This window comes from Pseudorca crassidens, chromosome 11 (assembly GCF_039906515.1).
Source record: "Pseudorca crassidens isolate mPseCra1 chromosome 11, mPseCra1.hap1, whole genome shotgun sequence".
Lineage (NCBI taxonomy): Eukaryota > Metazoa > Chordata > Mammalia > Artiodactyla > Delphinidae > Pseudorca > Pseudorca crassidens.
This window is the reverse complement of record NC_090306.1, coordinates 80712550-80726796: the sequence shown is the minus strand read 5'-3', so window position 1 is coordinate 80726796 and position 14247 is coordinate 80712550. Positions and strand designations below refer to the sequence as shown.

Here is a 14247-nt window from a genome sequence, read left to right as displayed (position 1 = left end):
CTTTGCAATTAGAATTAACTATTGTGTAGCATTTGAAGTCATTAATTGCTACGTAAACTCTTATTTATTATCACTATCTAGATAATTTATAGTTTGAATTAATCAGATGGATGACAACTAAGTACTAATGATGGGAAATTCTTTTATGCTGTAATAAAAGCTATTCTGAGTCTCCTAGAAACTGGCATTGCTTGCATTTTTATCTCTGGATACAAAACTTGGAAACAAAGCCCTAATTTTACAGAGAGAAACAAAGCAACGTTACTCATTTTCTAAAAGTCAAGTTTGTTTTGGTCAATTTAATGGAGGGGAACAGTAGTTTAAAGACTCTTATACAGTGGGTAGTTAATACTATTTGTATTTTACAATCTTCCTGTTTTACAAGGATGTTACTTTTCTGTTTAAGATTTGTAGTTTCAATACTTACAGGAATTCAGTTGTTTTTCAGTTCTATCTGCATAATTTAGGTAAGTGACTACAGTAATAGACTCATTTGGGGGGAGGGGCACTGGACATGATTTGTCTGGAGTAAAGGCAGCAGTCCGCTTTAACTAGATTCTTGTAACCAAAAGTTCCAAGCTATCACCATTTGCTACAGGAGACTTTACTGAATAATTTAAAAACCTTCCATTAAATGCTAACCCTGAAAGTTGACTCTTTTAAAATCCCACTGAAACAGAGTAATGTTTACTATAACTGTGGGTTTGAAACCAGTTCTCTTGCCATATCACTACTTTTCCCTAAGGAAAAAACAGATGCTACCAGGTAAAGTATAATGCCTTGCTTATATAAAGCCAAATGGTTAGGTTATCCCCAGGTATAGGTGAGTTCAAAAGTCATATTCCTTTATCAAAATAAATAGTGTAAACGATGATCTGATCTCTGATTATGAGTACTACATACATACTTTAATGAACATTAACAATGTAGTACAATTGTTAGAGGAAAATACCTATATCTATTTGTGAAAGAAGTTATGTTTACTGTTATGCAACTTATTTTATTTATTAACACTTGCGTTGCACCTGACTGCCTCCTCTACCCAGCTCTTTTTGCTTCTCAAAGGAAAGGTGTTTTGAAAATAGGTGGTATAATGTGACTACAATCGTCATTTGTTTGTTTTCCCTAACAAGAAAAAACTGGCAACACACATGCCCTTACACCACAGATATTAGCCTTGAATGGAGGAGGTCTCTGCTGAGAAATGTGACTTTAGCATTTTACTTCCTAAAATTTGTAATGATTTATTTTAAAAAAGCGTAGACTTTGACCACCTTGGTTCAAATTCTGGATTTATTCGTTTGCTAGCTCTGTTATTTAACTGAGGCTCCACTTCTACATCTGTAAATTAGCAGAAATGCTTCATGCTACTTAAGGGAGCTGATCGGTGTAAACTTCTTCAACACAGTGCTGCTGACAAAGTAGATAGTAAATGCTCACTTTCCTTCATACTCTTAGGAACCTTCTTTCTAAAGGAGACTTGCTGTTTTTCTTTCTGAATGAACTTTGAAGAAACATACTTGAACAATGTAGCTAAGTGTACTACAAGGATTTTATGTTTTGGATAAAAAGTGTAAATAGAGGGACTTCCCTGGAGGTCCAGTGGTTAAGACTTTGTCTTCCAATGCAGGGGGTGCGGGTTTGATCCCTGGGCTGGGAGCTAAGATCGCACGTGCTTCGTGGCCAAAAAACTACAACATAAAACAGAAGCAATACTGTAACGAATTCAATAAAGACTTTAAAAATGGTCCACATCAAAAAAAAATCTTAAAAAAATGTAAATAGATATCTTTCTATAATTGATCTTTGCATTTAACTCTTTCACTTTTCCTTTGGAAACAAAATAATCTGGTGGTTAATTCCTCAGTTGCCACTTTTCATCTTTTTTCCTTAGGGGTACTCATCCTTTGCACTGATACTCCTTAACGTTTTCTCTGAGTCTTCCTCAACAATGCCAACATATTTTCTTACTAAGAGCTGTAGCACAGGCCATTAAAAACTTTGGCTTTTTTAATCAGTTGGCTCTGTTCTTTTCCCTGTTCTTTGTTCACTGGTTGATTACCTTGGTTAGCTGTTTCCTCTTTTAAACTTCAGAATCAGTGGTTAAGGTGAAAACCGAATTACTTCAGACTTTTCCATCATGTTTGCTTTTAACCTTTTCCTCATGTTTGTAAAATGTTAAAGTAATACTTACGTATAGCAATATAAAGTAAAACTTTACTCTCCAGAGGTAACTAACCCCACTGTTAAAGTTTGGTTTCCTACCAGATCTTTTCCATGCCACATTCAATCAAATACACAAACACTTACACATCCTATTCTTTGCCTTTCTTTTTACACTTATATAATGGACATCTTATATCAGCACGTGTATTCTCCTATTCTTCTTAATGGCTACCTAAGTATTCCATTTTATGGATTTATTATAGTTTACTTATCCTTTATTAGTAAACATTTGGGTTGTTGGCTAGTGTTTTCTGGTGGTCATGTTATATCCAAAGCTACAGTAAGCGTTGTAGCATTATATATATATATTTTCCTACTTGTGTTAGTATTTCTACAAAATAGCTTCTTACAAGTGGAATTGTTGAGTCTAAGAGGGTATATACATTATAGTTTTTTGGCAGGTACTACCAAATTGTCCTCCAGAAAGCTATTCAGTCAGTTTATGCTCATACAAGCAATGAATGAGAATGAATGCTTATTTCCTCACACCCTTCTGAATACTGGATTTTATCCATCCTTTCTGATAAATGAAAGTAATATCTTGTTATCTTTTATTTCATTTGATTTAGTTTGAAATTGAATCTTTTTCTTTTTTTCTTTCTGGTCATGCAGCTTGCAGGATCTTAGTTCCCTGACCAGGGATTGAACCCGGGTCCTTGGCAGTGAGAGCACGGAGTCCTAACCACTGGACCACCAGGGAATTTCCAAGATTGAAATTTTAATCATTTTTATATGGAGATTTTTTTAAAATTTATTTTTGGCTGTGTTGGATCTTTGTTGCTGCACACAGGCTTTCTCTAGTTGTGGGGGGCAGGGGCTACTCTTTGTTGTGGAGCGTGGGCTTCAGTAGTTGTGACATGCAGGCTTCAGTAGTTGTGGCTTGTGGGTTCTAGAGCACAGGCTCAGTAGTTGTGGCACATGGGCTTAGTTGCTCCGTGGCATATGGGATCTTCCCTGACTAGGGCTCGAACCCATGTCCCCTGCATTGGCAGGTGGATTCTTAACCACTGTGCCATCAGGGAAGCCCTATATGGAGATTTAAAAATACTGATTTTCTCTTCATTTAAACTTTACTTTCAAATAGATTTTGATAGCCAAGTTCTTATGGCAAGTAATTCTTCTCAGATACTGAATGGAAATGAGAGATCAGCTTGGAGATAAAATTTCACCTGAATAATTCCCAGTGAAAAAAATTACTTTCTGTACTCTGAAGTTGACAATATTAGCATTTGTTTGAATATATTCAATTCTTAAATAAAATGTAATGTTGTAAAGGTGGTTATGGTCCTTAACTTGATGAACGATTTATGTTAAACATGCTGATTATCCTATCGATTATCCTAATTTTAAAGATTTATTAAGAAAAAAGTTTAAGTGCCTTTTATCAGGATGTACATATTTCCTATAAGATGTTCTTAGCACCTTAAATCTCTTTAGAGAAAGGGAAAAGAAATCTCATTCTTTTGTTACCTTGTTTATAATAAAGTATATAGTTCTTGGTTTAAAGATTACTTAAATGGAAAATGGTTGTGAGTTCTCACTTCTGCCTATTCTGTATCCCCTATAATCAGAAATCATTTGCAGATTCATTTTATATGCTGTCTTCTGTGCTGTTCACTGAGATACAGAAATGAATAAAGGAGTCTGTGCATTCAATGAGGTTTTAATCCAGTATAGGAGACAGATTCCTAAACCAATAAATTAGAATACCATGAAATAAGTATAAAATGTAAGTGTATTTATGGCACTGAAGGGGTGTAATTAACTATCTTGGGGAGAAGAATGTGGTAAGAGAATGTTTCAGTTAAAAAGTGAGCTCTGGGACTTCCCTGGCGGACCAGTGGTTAAGGCTCTGTGCTTCCATTGCAGGGGGCACAGTTTCAATCCCTGATCGGAGAATTCACATCCCACATGCTGTGCAGCACAGCAAAAAAAAAAGTGAGCTCTGAGTTATATTTTGAGGGATAAATAGGAATTAGCCAGTAAAACAAATTGGGGAAAGCACATTCCAAGAAGGGAGGGCAGCATTTAGTAATTCAGTCATCAGTTTTTATTGAACACCTACTACATGCTGGTTATCACCTCAACAAGTTTACTATTGTTCTTCCCTCTTCCTGGAATACTAGTTCTCTAGGGTTTTTTTGTTTGTGTTTAAGTTCTTTCCCATCTTTCTCTACTTAGATGTCAGCCCCTCAGAAAGGCCTTCTCTCTACTCCCACCCCATTTTCCAATGCATCATCCTACTTTATAGTAATGTAGAATTTTCATTACCAAAACTAATGTTTGTATAACCGCATATATATGTGTGTGTATAATATTTATATAAAATATTTGAAGTGATTTTTTTTTATTATGTTTCCCTTCTGTTTCATGAAGGCAGACTTTATTCATCTTGTTTATTGCTTTTTCTCCAGTGCCTAGAACAGTACCTGGCATATACTTTATTGTTATGGCCTATTCACATAATTCTTATATTTGTGTCTCATAACAACTCTTTGAGCAAGATATAGGGCATATAGTGTCTCTGTATTTTATATAGTTAAGCAGCTGAGACCCAGGACTCTTATTTGCCTAATTTCAGTCAGTGGATCTAGGCTTTATAACCATGGTGACTTGACTCCTATTCCAGTACTTGTTTTACTTGCTCAAGCTGCTGAGATTTTTTTATTCAGAAACTCAGGAAAAGCCTTCTGACCTTTCTTATCTTTGCTACTCCTAGCAAAATCTTTGGTGTCTCATTTATGGGATACTTATATCTCATCTGAAACATAGAATAAACCAATTCTCCCAGGAAATTGGTTGGTTATCTATCATCAGATAATTCTAACTGCCCTTTTTAAGAAGGTTTTTAAATATATGCTTTTGCTTTTAATTTTTTTAAACACCTTTACTCCATCTGTTTCCATGAAATGTGGGCTTAAAGCCCCAACACTTAGTTTGAAATACTACTTGCAACTGTTCTTATAAACTGGCTGATTGATTAATGAACTAGCAAATTAAATTTCTAAACCTTATCAACTAAAGTCAGGTACACAAAATAAAGAATTGATCAAGTCCATTCCCGGTTGGCCATTTAGAATAATTTTAGTTCAGTAACATTGTATTTTTAAATATATGAGTCAGTTGTAAAGTTTTATAAAATGTATTTTAATATTTGATATTTGTTTATTTTGTTTTTATAGGCAAGAAAACAGTATATTATTGGTGAAAGCCTACTGGAATGAACTTTTTACTCTTGGTCTTGCCCAGTGCTGGCAAGTGATGAATGTAGCAACTATATTAGCGACATTTGTCAATTGTCTTCACAGTAGCCTTCAACAAGGTAAAAAGCACCTTACTTATTTCCTTTGCTAGGATATAAGGGGGGGCATCAGTTTTATAGTATTATGTTTAAAATTAGGTATTAAAAGATACCAACATTCTTTTTACTTTAGATAATTTTTACATTTTGATAAACTCATTCATTAATCACCCCAAAATAGTTTTAAATGAGAGCACAACAAAACTGAAACAAGCGTATTTAAGTGCTATTTCTGATCAGGCCTCGTGAATTTTTTGTACTTGGATATACATTCCAAAGAATCCAGGGTAAGTTTATATAGAGATGATCAAATATTTATAAATGTATACTTCCCACCAGTTTTGTTTTTTTTTTTTTTGGTGTGGGTGCTGTGTTGGGTCTTCGTTGCTGTGCGTGGGCTTTCTCTAGTTGCGGCGAGCAGGGGCTACTCTTTGTTGCGGTGCACACTCTTCTCATTGCGGTGGCTTCTCTTGTTGTGGAGCACGGGCTCTAGGCAGGCAGGCTCAGTAGTTGTGGCTTGTGGGCTCTAGAGCACAGGCTCAGTAGTTGTGGTGCACGGGCTTAGTTGCTCCGCGGCATGTGGGATCTTCCCGGACCAGGGATCAAACCAGTGTCCCCTGCATTGGCTGGCGGATTCTTAACCACTGCACCACCAGGGAAGTCCCCCCACCAGTTTTTAAACTGCCTTTCTTCATTGTAGCCCTTTGAATCCCAAGATAGGCTAAACTTTTTTTTTTAATCAATTCATCAGGATGTATTCTCTCACTTAAACGGTACTAAAGAGTCACAGAACAATCCTAAGTCTTTTTCCTTTTCTTGATGCCAGGGTGATTACAACTCCCATTCATTTGCAGAGACAGGCAGGCAGGCACTGATTTATAAATGTTTAGCTTCAGAATGGCTTGTGACTAACCAAGAAGGTGCCCCATCCTCAAGTGGGAAGAACTACTTTTTTGAGTTCAGGAATAATTTATAAGTTGAGAATTACATTTACTTCCTTTGCATATTCCATTTCCCATTGTTTTACATTATTTTTAAAATATCTGCTTCCTTCTCTTATTTAAGGGCAGAGAAATAACCTTAAAATCTCATCAACAGTAGATCTACCAGAAGGCAGTACTATATAAACACAATAAATTTTAAAAGTTATAAAATTTTATTTTACTCAGATTTTCTTTGATCTTGGCAGTATTTTTTGCTATTTGTTTTTGTTGTAGTAGTATGGGTAACTTAAAAATCTAGATGGTTTTGCTTATTTATTTCAACCAATATATAAGCTTAAATAAAATCCTGTTACCAAAATTTGAGTCTTCTGTACTTTGGTTGGTTGGCCAGTTTTTTAGTCTTTATAGCTTATCTTTTCAAAGGTATATCTTGAAAGGAAACATTACATTTAGGGTATTTTATATTAACAGCCTGTTCTGTTTTTTTTGAACAACGTCTGAAGATCATTAATTAGTTTCATTTAAACTTGCAGAGATACTGAATTTTAAACATTTTAAAAATTGGTTATATACAGAGCTGGAAATTAGAAAGAAATATATTGGATAAAAATAGTCATGCATTTTTGCTGAAAATTGGAAGCTTTTGTTTGTTTCTTTGTTTTTAATTAAAGATAAAATGTCAACAGAAAGAAGAAAATTATTGATGGAACACATCTTCAAACTACAGGAGTTTTGTAACAGCATGGTAAAACTCTGCATTGATGGATATGAATATGCTTACCTGAAGGCAATAGTACTCTTCAGTCCAGGTATATAAACATTTACTTCTTCTTTAAAATACAGTGTTTGAGGATGTGGAGAAATTAGAACCCTCATACATTGCTTGGGACTGTACATTGATGCAAAGTGGAAACAACCCAAGTGTCCATCAAACGAATGAATAAACAAAATATAATATATAGATACAATGTAATATCATTCAGCCATAAAAAGTAATGAAATTCTGATACATGCCACCATGGATGAACCTTGAAAACAGTATGCAAGTGAAAGAAACCCGTCACAAAAGACCACATATTATGATTCCGTTTATCTGAAGTGTCTAGAATAGGCAAACCTGTAGAGAGATTAGTGGCTACCAGGGACTAAGGAGAGGGGAGAGTGGAGAGTGACTGCTAATGGGTACAGTTTCTTTTGGGGTGAACAAAAATGTTCTAAAATTAGATTGCGGTGATGGTTGCACAGCTCTGTGAATATATTAAAAGAACTATTGAATTGTATACTTTAAATTGGTGAAATTTATGGATGTTAGACATGTGGGTATGAAAAGGAAAATTGAAGAAATCCGTGAAATGACATCATAGACTTTCAGTCTTGTTCAACACTTGAATGTTTAGATATATTTTGCTAGGCATCATTAAAAGGCAAAAAGAGAGGTGAGGATTGCTTTGTTAATGGGTTAAATTTCCAAACATCTTATTAGAGTTTCCAGCAAATAGAAAAATGGATCTCTTATCTTTCTGCCAGTTTCTAGTTTTCATGTATAGTAAAATGACAGTAAAGCTAACAATCAATTTTAGAATACGAAAAATTGGCTGTTCTCTTAGGCTCTGTAGTTTTTCATTTTGGTATGTATTTCTGTTACTGTGTATGATAAAATTATCTGAGGAAACCTGCTTCTTACCTTCAATGATATCAGTAAGATAATTAAAGCTTTTTTGTACTATTTCTCTTAATGTTCAGGTAAGTTAATAACATGTATCACCATTTTTATCACAACCAATTTGCCACTTTCATTTTCCTTAAAATTGAAAGAACATAGATTCAACAATAGAATTATAATGTAATTTTGTTTTACTAAGTATTCTATTTCTATTTGCTACTTTTTTTACTCTCTTCAGTCAGGGCAGCACTTTCCATATTTTAGGCATAAGTTTTATGAAATTCTTTTAACATTTCCATTTTAGTGAAATATTTATATAGATTATTTCATGTTGGTATATTCTTTTGATAGAGATGATGTTCAGAGTTTCATAATTTTATAAGTATTTTTTTAACCTAACCATGGTGAAAAGAAGGTTTTCTTACTAAAAAAATATAGAATATAATCTTCATGGGGGGTGGGTGAAATGGGTGAAGGAGGATCAAGAGGTACAAACTTCCAGTTATAAAATAAATAAGTCACAGTGATGTAATTTACAGCTTGGTGACAATAGTCACTATATTATAAACTTGAAAGTTGCTAGAAAGTAAATCTTAAAAGTTCTCGTCATAAGAAAAAAATGTTTTGCAACTTTGAATGTAACAGATGGTAACTAGACTTATTGTGGTGATCATTTTGCAGTGTATACAAATGTCAAATCATTATCTTGTATACCTTAAACAGATATAATGTATGTCAATTATACTTCAGTTAAAATATATATTATTTTAATTTTAAAAATTTTAAAGAATATAATCTGCAGATATTTCATTGGTTAAAAATACTTTCAATACTGTATGCTAACACATATATATGGAATCTAAAAAAAAAATGGTTCTGAAGAACCTACGGGCAGGACAGGAATAAAGACGCAGACATAGAGAATGGACTTGAGGACATGGGGAGGGCACAGGGTAAGCTGGGACGAAGTGAGAGAGTGGCATGGACTTATATACACTACCAAATGTAAAATAGATGGCTAGTGGGAAGCAGCCACATAGCACAGGGAGATCAGCTCGGTGCTTTGTGACCACCTAGAGGGGTGGGATAGGGAGGGTGAGAGGGAGACGCAGGAGGGAGGGGATGTGGGGATATATGTATATGTACAGCTGATTCACTTTGTTATATAAAGCAGAAACTGACACACCATTGTAAAGCAATTATACTCCAGTAAAGATGTTAAAAAAAAATACTTTTAACTAAGCTAAGTCATTTTTTTGTTTCTGTTGAAAGCAAACTGATCAAAATCCCTTCCACCACTTTTGGAATAGAAAAACCTATTTATTTTATTTGAACCCAGTGGTTTCAGTTTTTATTAGATGTTAGGATACATGTATGAGATAAAATAGTTTTAAGGGTTTAAAGTACAATGCCTGGTGTTTAGTGGTTGGGTTATTAAATATATTATTTGTGGAATGAAAGAGCCACACATATGATGGGGCTTTTTCTTTGACTGAATTATTTTTCCCACCCCCTTCCATCTCCACTTGGTGCCTTATTAAATGAGTATTCAGAACTAAAGTAACAATATATTCCTTAATGTTTCAGATCATCCAGGCCTAGAAAACATGCAACAGATTGAGAAATTTCAGGAAAAGGCTTATGTGGAATTCCAAGATTATATAACCAAAACATATCCAGATGACACCTACAGGTATCTAGAAGTTAAATACTGTTTAATTAAATTCATCTTAAAATTTTTTGTGAATCTTATTTCATTATTTTCCATTCCAAGTGTAATTAAATTTAGTCAACTTTGACCTTTGAAATAGTTAATGCTATTAAAAGTGGTAGTGTAGTGTTGCAAGTACTTTACATATAATATTTTATGTAAGGAGACTTTAGCACAGAGAGGTTAAGTAACTCGCTCAAAGTCACACAATAAACAGCAGAGCCAGGTAGTCTGACTCTCATACCCAAACTCTTTCTTCAGTTGAAATAATGGATTTTATTAGTAAAAGGGATGAAAAATGATGAATAATAAAACACCAGTAGACTATTTGATAATTAATTTTGGAATTTGGCTTATGATATTTCTAACAAGGTATTTACCATTGTTCTTTCAGGAAAAAAATCACTTTTTAAATAAACTCAATTTTTGAGTAACTAAGCATTTGGCATCAGAGCCAGAGTACGTGGGTTTGACGCCCAACCCTGTCACTTACTAGCAGTATGGCTTTGGGCAAGTTATTTAACTTCTGTTTCAGTTTCTTTACCTGTAAAATGCAGATAATGGTACCCACCTTTTATAATTAGTATAAGGATTAAGTCAGTTAATATATAGTCAAAGAGCTTAGAGTAGTGCCTTTTACAAAGTAAGGGCTATATAAATGTGTTTACTAGTATTATTAATTTAACATACTTCAAACTTCATAACTTATTATATTTTACATATAATAATATTTTACATATGTTAAATAACATGTTTATAAGTCAGATCCATCATGAAAATCAGCTGTAGTTTATCTAACCAATTTTCCTATGCCGCCTCCTACCAATTCTGTGTATATAGCTCAGCTGGTGGGAACAGACAGGAAATGAGTAGTTTGAGCAGTGGAGTGCATGGCTACAGAAAGGTTACTTAATTCTGAGGCTGCTGGTTTCACTTGTTCTCAAGTGTTAAGAGTCGAAGGCCTTAGAAAAGAGGAAGGATAAATGTGCCACCAACTTTTCAGAAAGGTGGTTCTTTTGGTGTTGGTTTTGTTATGACTTTTTTTTCAATTTTTTAAAGTTTCAAAAGTTGTCTTATACCTCATTATACAAATAAATACAGTATTTAAAATGTTCCTCCTTTTTGACATAACAGCTGCTTGCTGATCTCTGTTCGATTAGGTTCCAGGTTCTTGGACCTCTGGAACTCTTTCTTAGTTTCTTACATTCCTAGTTATTTTAAAATAATACATTATCTTTAGATAGCAGTTTTCAGCTTATAATGTACTTTCACGCAAGACATTGTCCTGCCTTTAAGAACCTCACTAGCACAGAAACTGGCAAGGATCATTTTGTTGATTGTCACAGCACTGTGAAAGAGACAGGGAGTGATGGCTTACATGCATTCACATAGCTAAGGGGTAATTGAATCAGGATTTGGATCTAATGGTTTTGATTCCATAATTTATGCTCTTCCCAGTAATAACAACTATTGCCTATTTTACTATTCCCAGTACTTTTTTGAAAAGCAAAACCAAGAAAACTGTAATCATTGAGCCTCATGTATCCTGATAACATAAAACATTGCTGTTCTTATAACCTCGAATGAGTTCCTAAGCTGTTAAATTTATAACTTGATCCACAGTTTAATAACTTAGTTCCATGGTCCGTAAAACCAACTGGAGGTAGCACAGCATAGCAGTTAAGAGCAAGGCTTTCCAATGAAGTCTGACAGACTGCATATATATCCAGGTGATTGTCATACACTCTAAGGCTTGAGAATACTAAAGGATTTATTTATTTATTTTTGCGGTACGCGGGCCTCTCACTGTTGTGGCCTCTCCTGCTGCGGAGCACAGGCTCCAGACGCACAGGCTCCAGACGCGCAGGCTCAGCGGCCATGGCTCATGGGCCTAGCCGCTCTGCGGCATGTGGGATCTTCCCGGACCGGGGCACGAACCCGTGTCCCCTGCATCGGCAGGCGGACTCTCAACCACTGTGCCACCAGGGAAGCCCTAAAGGTTTTATTTTAAGTTCTGAAAACTAGATCTTTATTAAATTAGGCCACAGACAGTATTCATGCAGAAATTACTTATATCTTTCTACTAAATCACTCTTTGATTTACAGCCTTGTTCCCCCTTCCTTTTGTCTTTTGAGGTTGTCCAGACTACTACTCAGATTGCCAGCTTTGAGGTTGATGAACGCTACTATCACCGAAGAATTGTTTTTCAAAGGTCTCATTGGCAATGTGCGAATTGACAGTGTCATCCCACATATTTTAAAAATGGAACCTGCAGATTATAACTCACAAATAATTGGTCACAGCATTTGAAAGCTGAGATCTCAGTTTAAACTGATTGTTCTTTCTTACTGGAACACAAGAAGACACCAAATTGAACTCATTGCTTCCAGGGCATCTGGAAGTTTTTACTTTAAAGAGTAACCAAAAACCAAGATATTTTTATCTTCCTTAAGAAGAATTTTTGAAGTGACTAGGCAGGTAGCAGGAATTAGAATTTCCCTTCCTGTCTTATTTGAGTGAGTAAAAAATACTATGAATTTATTCTTGGCTGAGATGACACCTAGAGCCGTCACCTCTTGACTAAGATATCTCCTTTTATTTTATAAAACAAATAAATAAGTCTCTCTTTTTTTCCCAGAATTGTGTTCTATTCATGTTTAACTTCATTATGAACTACTACAAACACTTAATGGTCAGAAACCCCTAAGGAGGATTTTCTTGCATTTTACTCTTCTATATTATAATCTGTTTGTTTTAATTACCTGTCAAAAGAAGATTATTTTATGCTCAGTGGTATTATGATAACATTAGAACTATAGGAAATAATAAGTGAATATAGGTATTTTTTTGTCTTTTGTACATATCATGGCAGCATTAGCATATATCACTCTCATTGCTGGCAATGAGACATAGGCCATTTGTGATCCTTTTAGTGTTGTATATTATTAGTTATAAGCACTTTTTATTTATGTATGTAGCAGAAAATTGTTTTTGAGAATAAGAGGGTTCATGTTTTAATATTTTTGGTTTACTGTTTTATAAAAGTAGCAGAGACTGATTGAGCCCCAAATGTTTCAATATTTCAAAATAGATATTAAAATTGTTGCTCTTCCATTCCACAGAAAGCGTCTATCATCTCTCCCTCGTTTCTGACCTGCATTTATAGTTTCCTGACCCTTCTGTGGGTTTTAGACAATTTCTTTTAGGTCATTAGAAATACCTACTTTGTGAAATAATGGATTTATTGTAGCCAATCTGTGTTTTCAAGATGAGTTAGACAATTATTTTAAAGCAATTGATAATTTTTTAAGACTTCAGGTTTTTAGCATATAAAGGAATATGCACTGATTTTTCACTGTAAAATGGGGAAGGGCTGTTTTAACAATAGTGTGAGCATCAGCCTGAAGTGCTGCCTTGTTACTACCACAGCAGAAGCATTTTAGGCTCCTTGGATGTCTTCCACAGTAATGTTTTCCTTAGCAAAACCTAATACTGTTAAATATTTCTTTGCTATAATTTCATGATGAATTATTTTGGTATGTCTATTTGTTGGCTTTTTTTTAAATATGGAGATTTTATTGCACTCAGAGTACATTTTTTATAAAGATTTTTGCAATAGAAGAGAAGCAGAATTTGGGGGAAGGATATGGATTTTACTAATAGTTACTTTATAGTAAATAAGAAGTTTTAAAGTATCAATTTACAGTCTTTATCACCTTATTAAGGGAAACATTTTTCCCTATTTAAAACATGAATTTTGTCAACAGGTTTATTTATAATTATCAGCTGGGAAAACTACATTTAGTACAAAATACTTAGATGGAATAATCAGTAGGTTTATATCTTTATAAACCCAGTGAAGTAAGCCAGGGATTCAAGAAAAAATTCTTTTAAATAATGTACTAATGGTTAATTAAGATACATGTTTCAGGTATTTTTCCTGATTATAGTTATATTTGGAAGTGTTTTTTAAAACTATATTAAAATGTGACCTGCATTACAAATTTCTGTTTTCTGCCAATATATTTGATTTCAGAGTCCTGTTTCTTCAGTGTTTGGTCATCCTTTCGTTTGTTTGTTCCATTGTTAAGAAATCTCTGGTAAGATTTATTACAGTACTTTCAGGAAGGGAGGAGTATGGAAAACATTTTCATATCCCAGTATTTTAGGATGATTTACAATTCAGTTTGAAGACTTGCAAATATTGCAGTTTGACTATTCCTTAAAAATCTTTCTCTCCTGAAATCTCAGTAAAGTGTAACCACACAATGACAAATGAAACAGGAGAGAAGAAATCAAAGGATAAGAGAGTTGAATAAAGTTTTGGAAAACAAAATGCAGGTAAAGAAAGACTGACTTAACAGAGCCAGAACCAAGGAAACTGAATGCCTGCAAAAGGTG

The 14247-nt window shown here is 34.3% G+C and overlaps 1 protein-coding gene across 6 annotated transcripts in view; it reads left to right on the top strand.

Moving 5' to 3' along the window:
- The window catches only part of NR2C1 (nuclear receptor subfamily 2 group C member 1), a 41587-nt gene extending 27737 nt beyond the window's left edge, over positions 1-13850 (top strand). For 5 of the 6 annotated variants that reach the window (XM_067697576.1, XM_067697574.1, XM_067697572.1 and 2 more), the window contains 4 exons: positions 5409-5548; positions 7143-7280; positions 9722-9827; positions 11982-13850. In XM_067697576.1, coding sequence (XP_067553677.1) covers positions 5409-5548; positions 7143-7280; positions 9722-9827; positions 11982-12156 — 559 coding nt within the window. In that variant the 3' untranslated portion in view covers positions 12157-13850. The remainder of the gene's footprint in view (positions 1-5408; positions 5549-7142; positions 7281-9721; positions 9828-11981) is intronic. The other variant, XM_067697575.1, reaches the window with a different exon arrangement.
- The last annotated feature ends 397 nt before the right edge of the window (positions 13851-14247 follow it).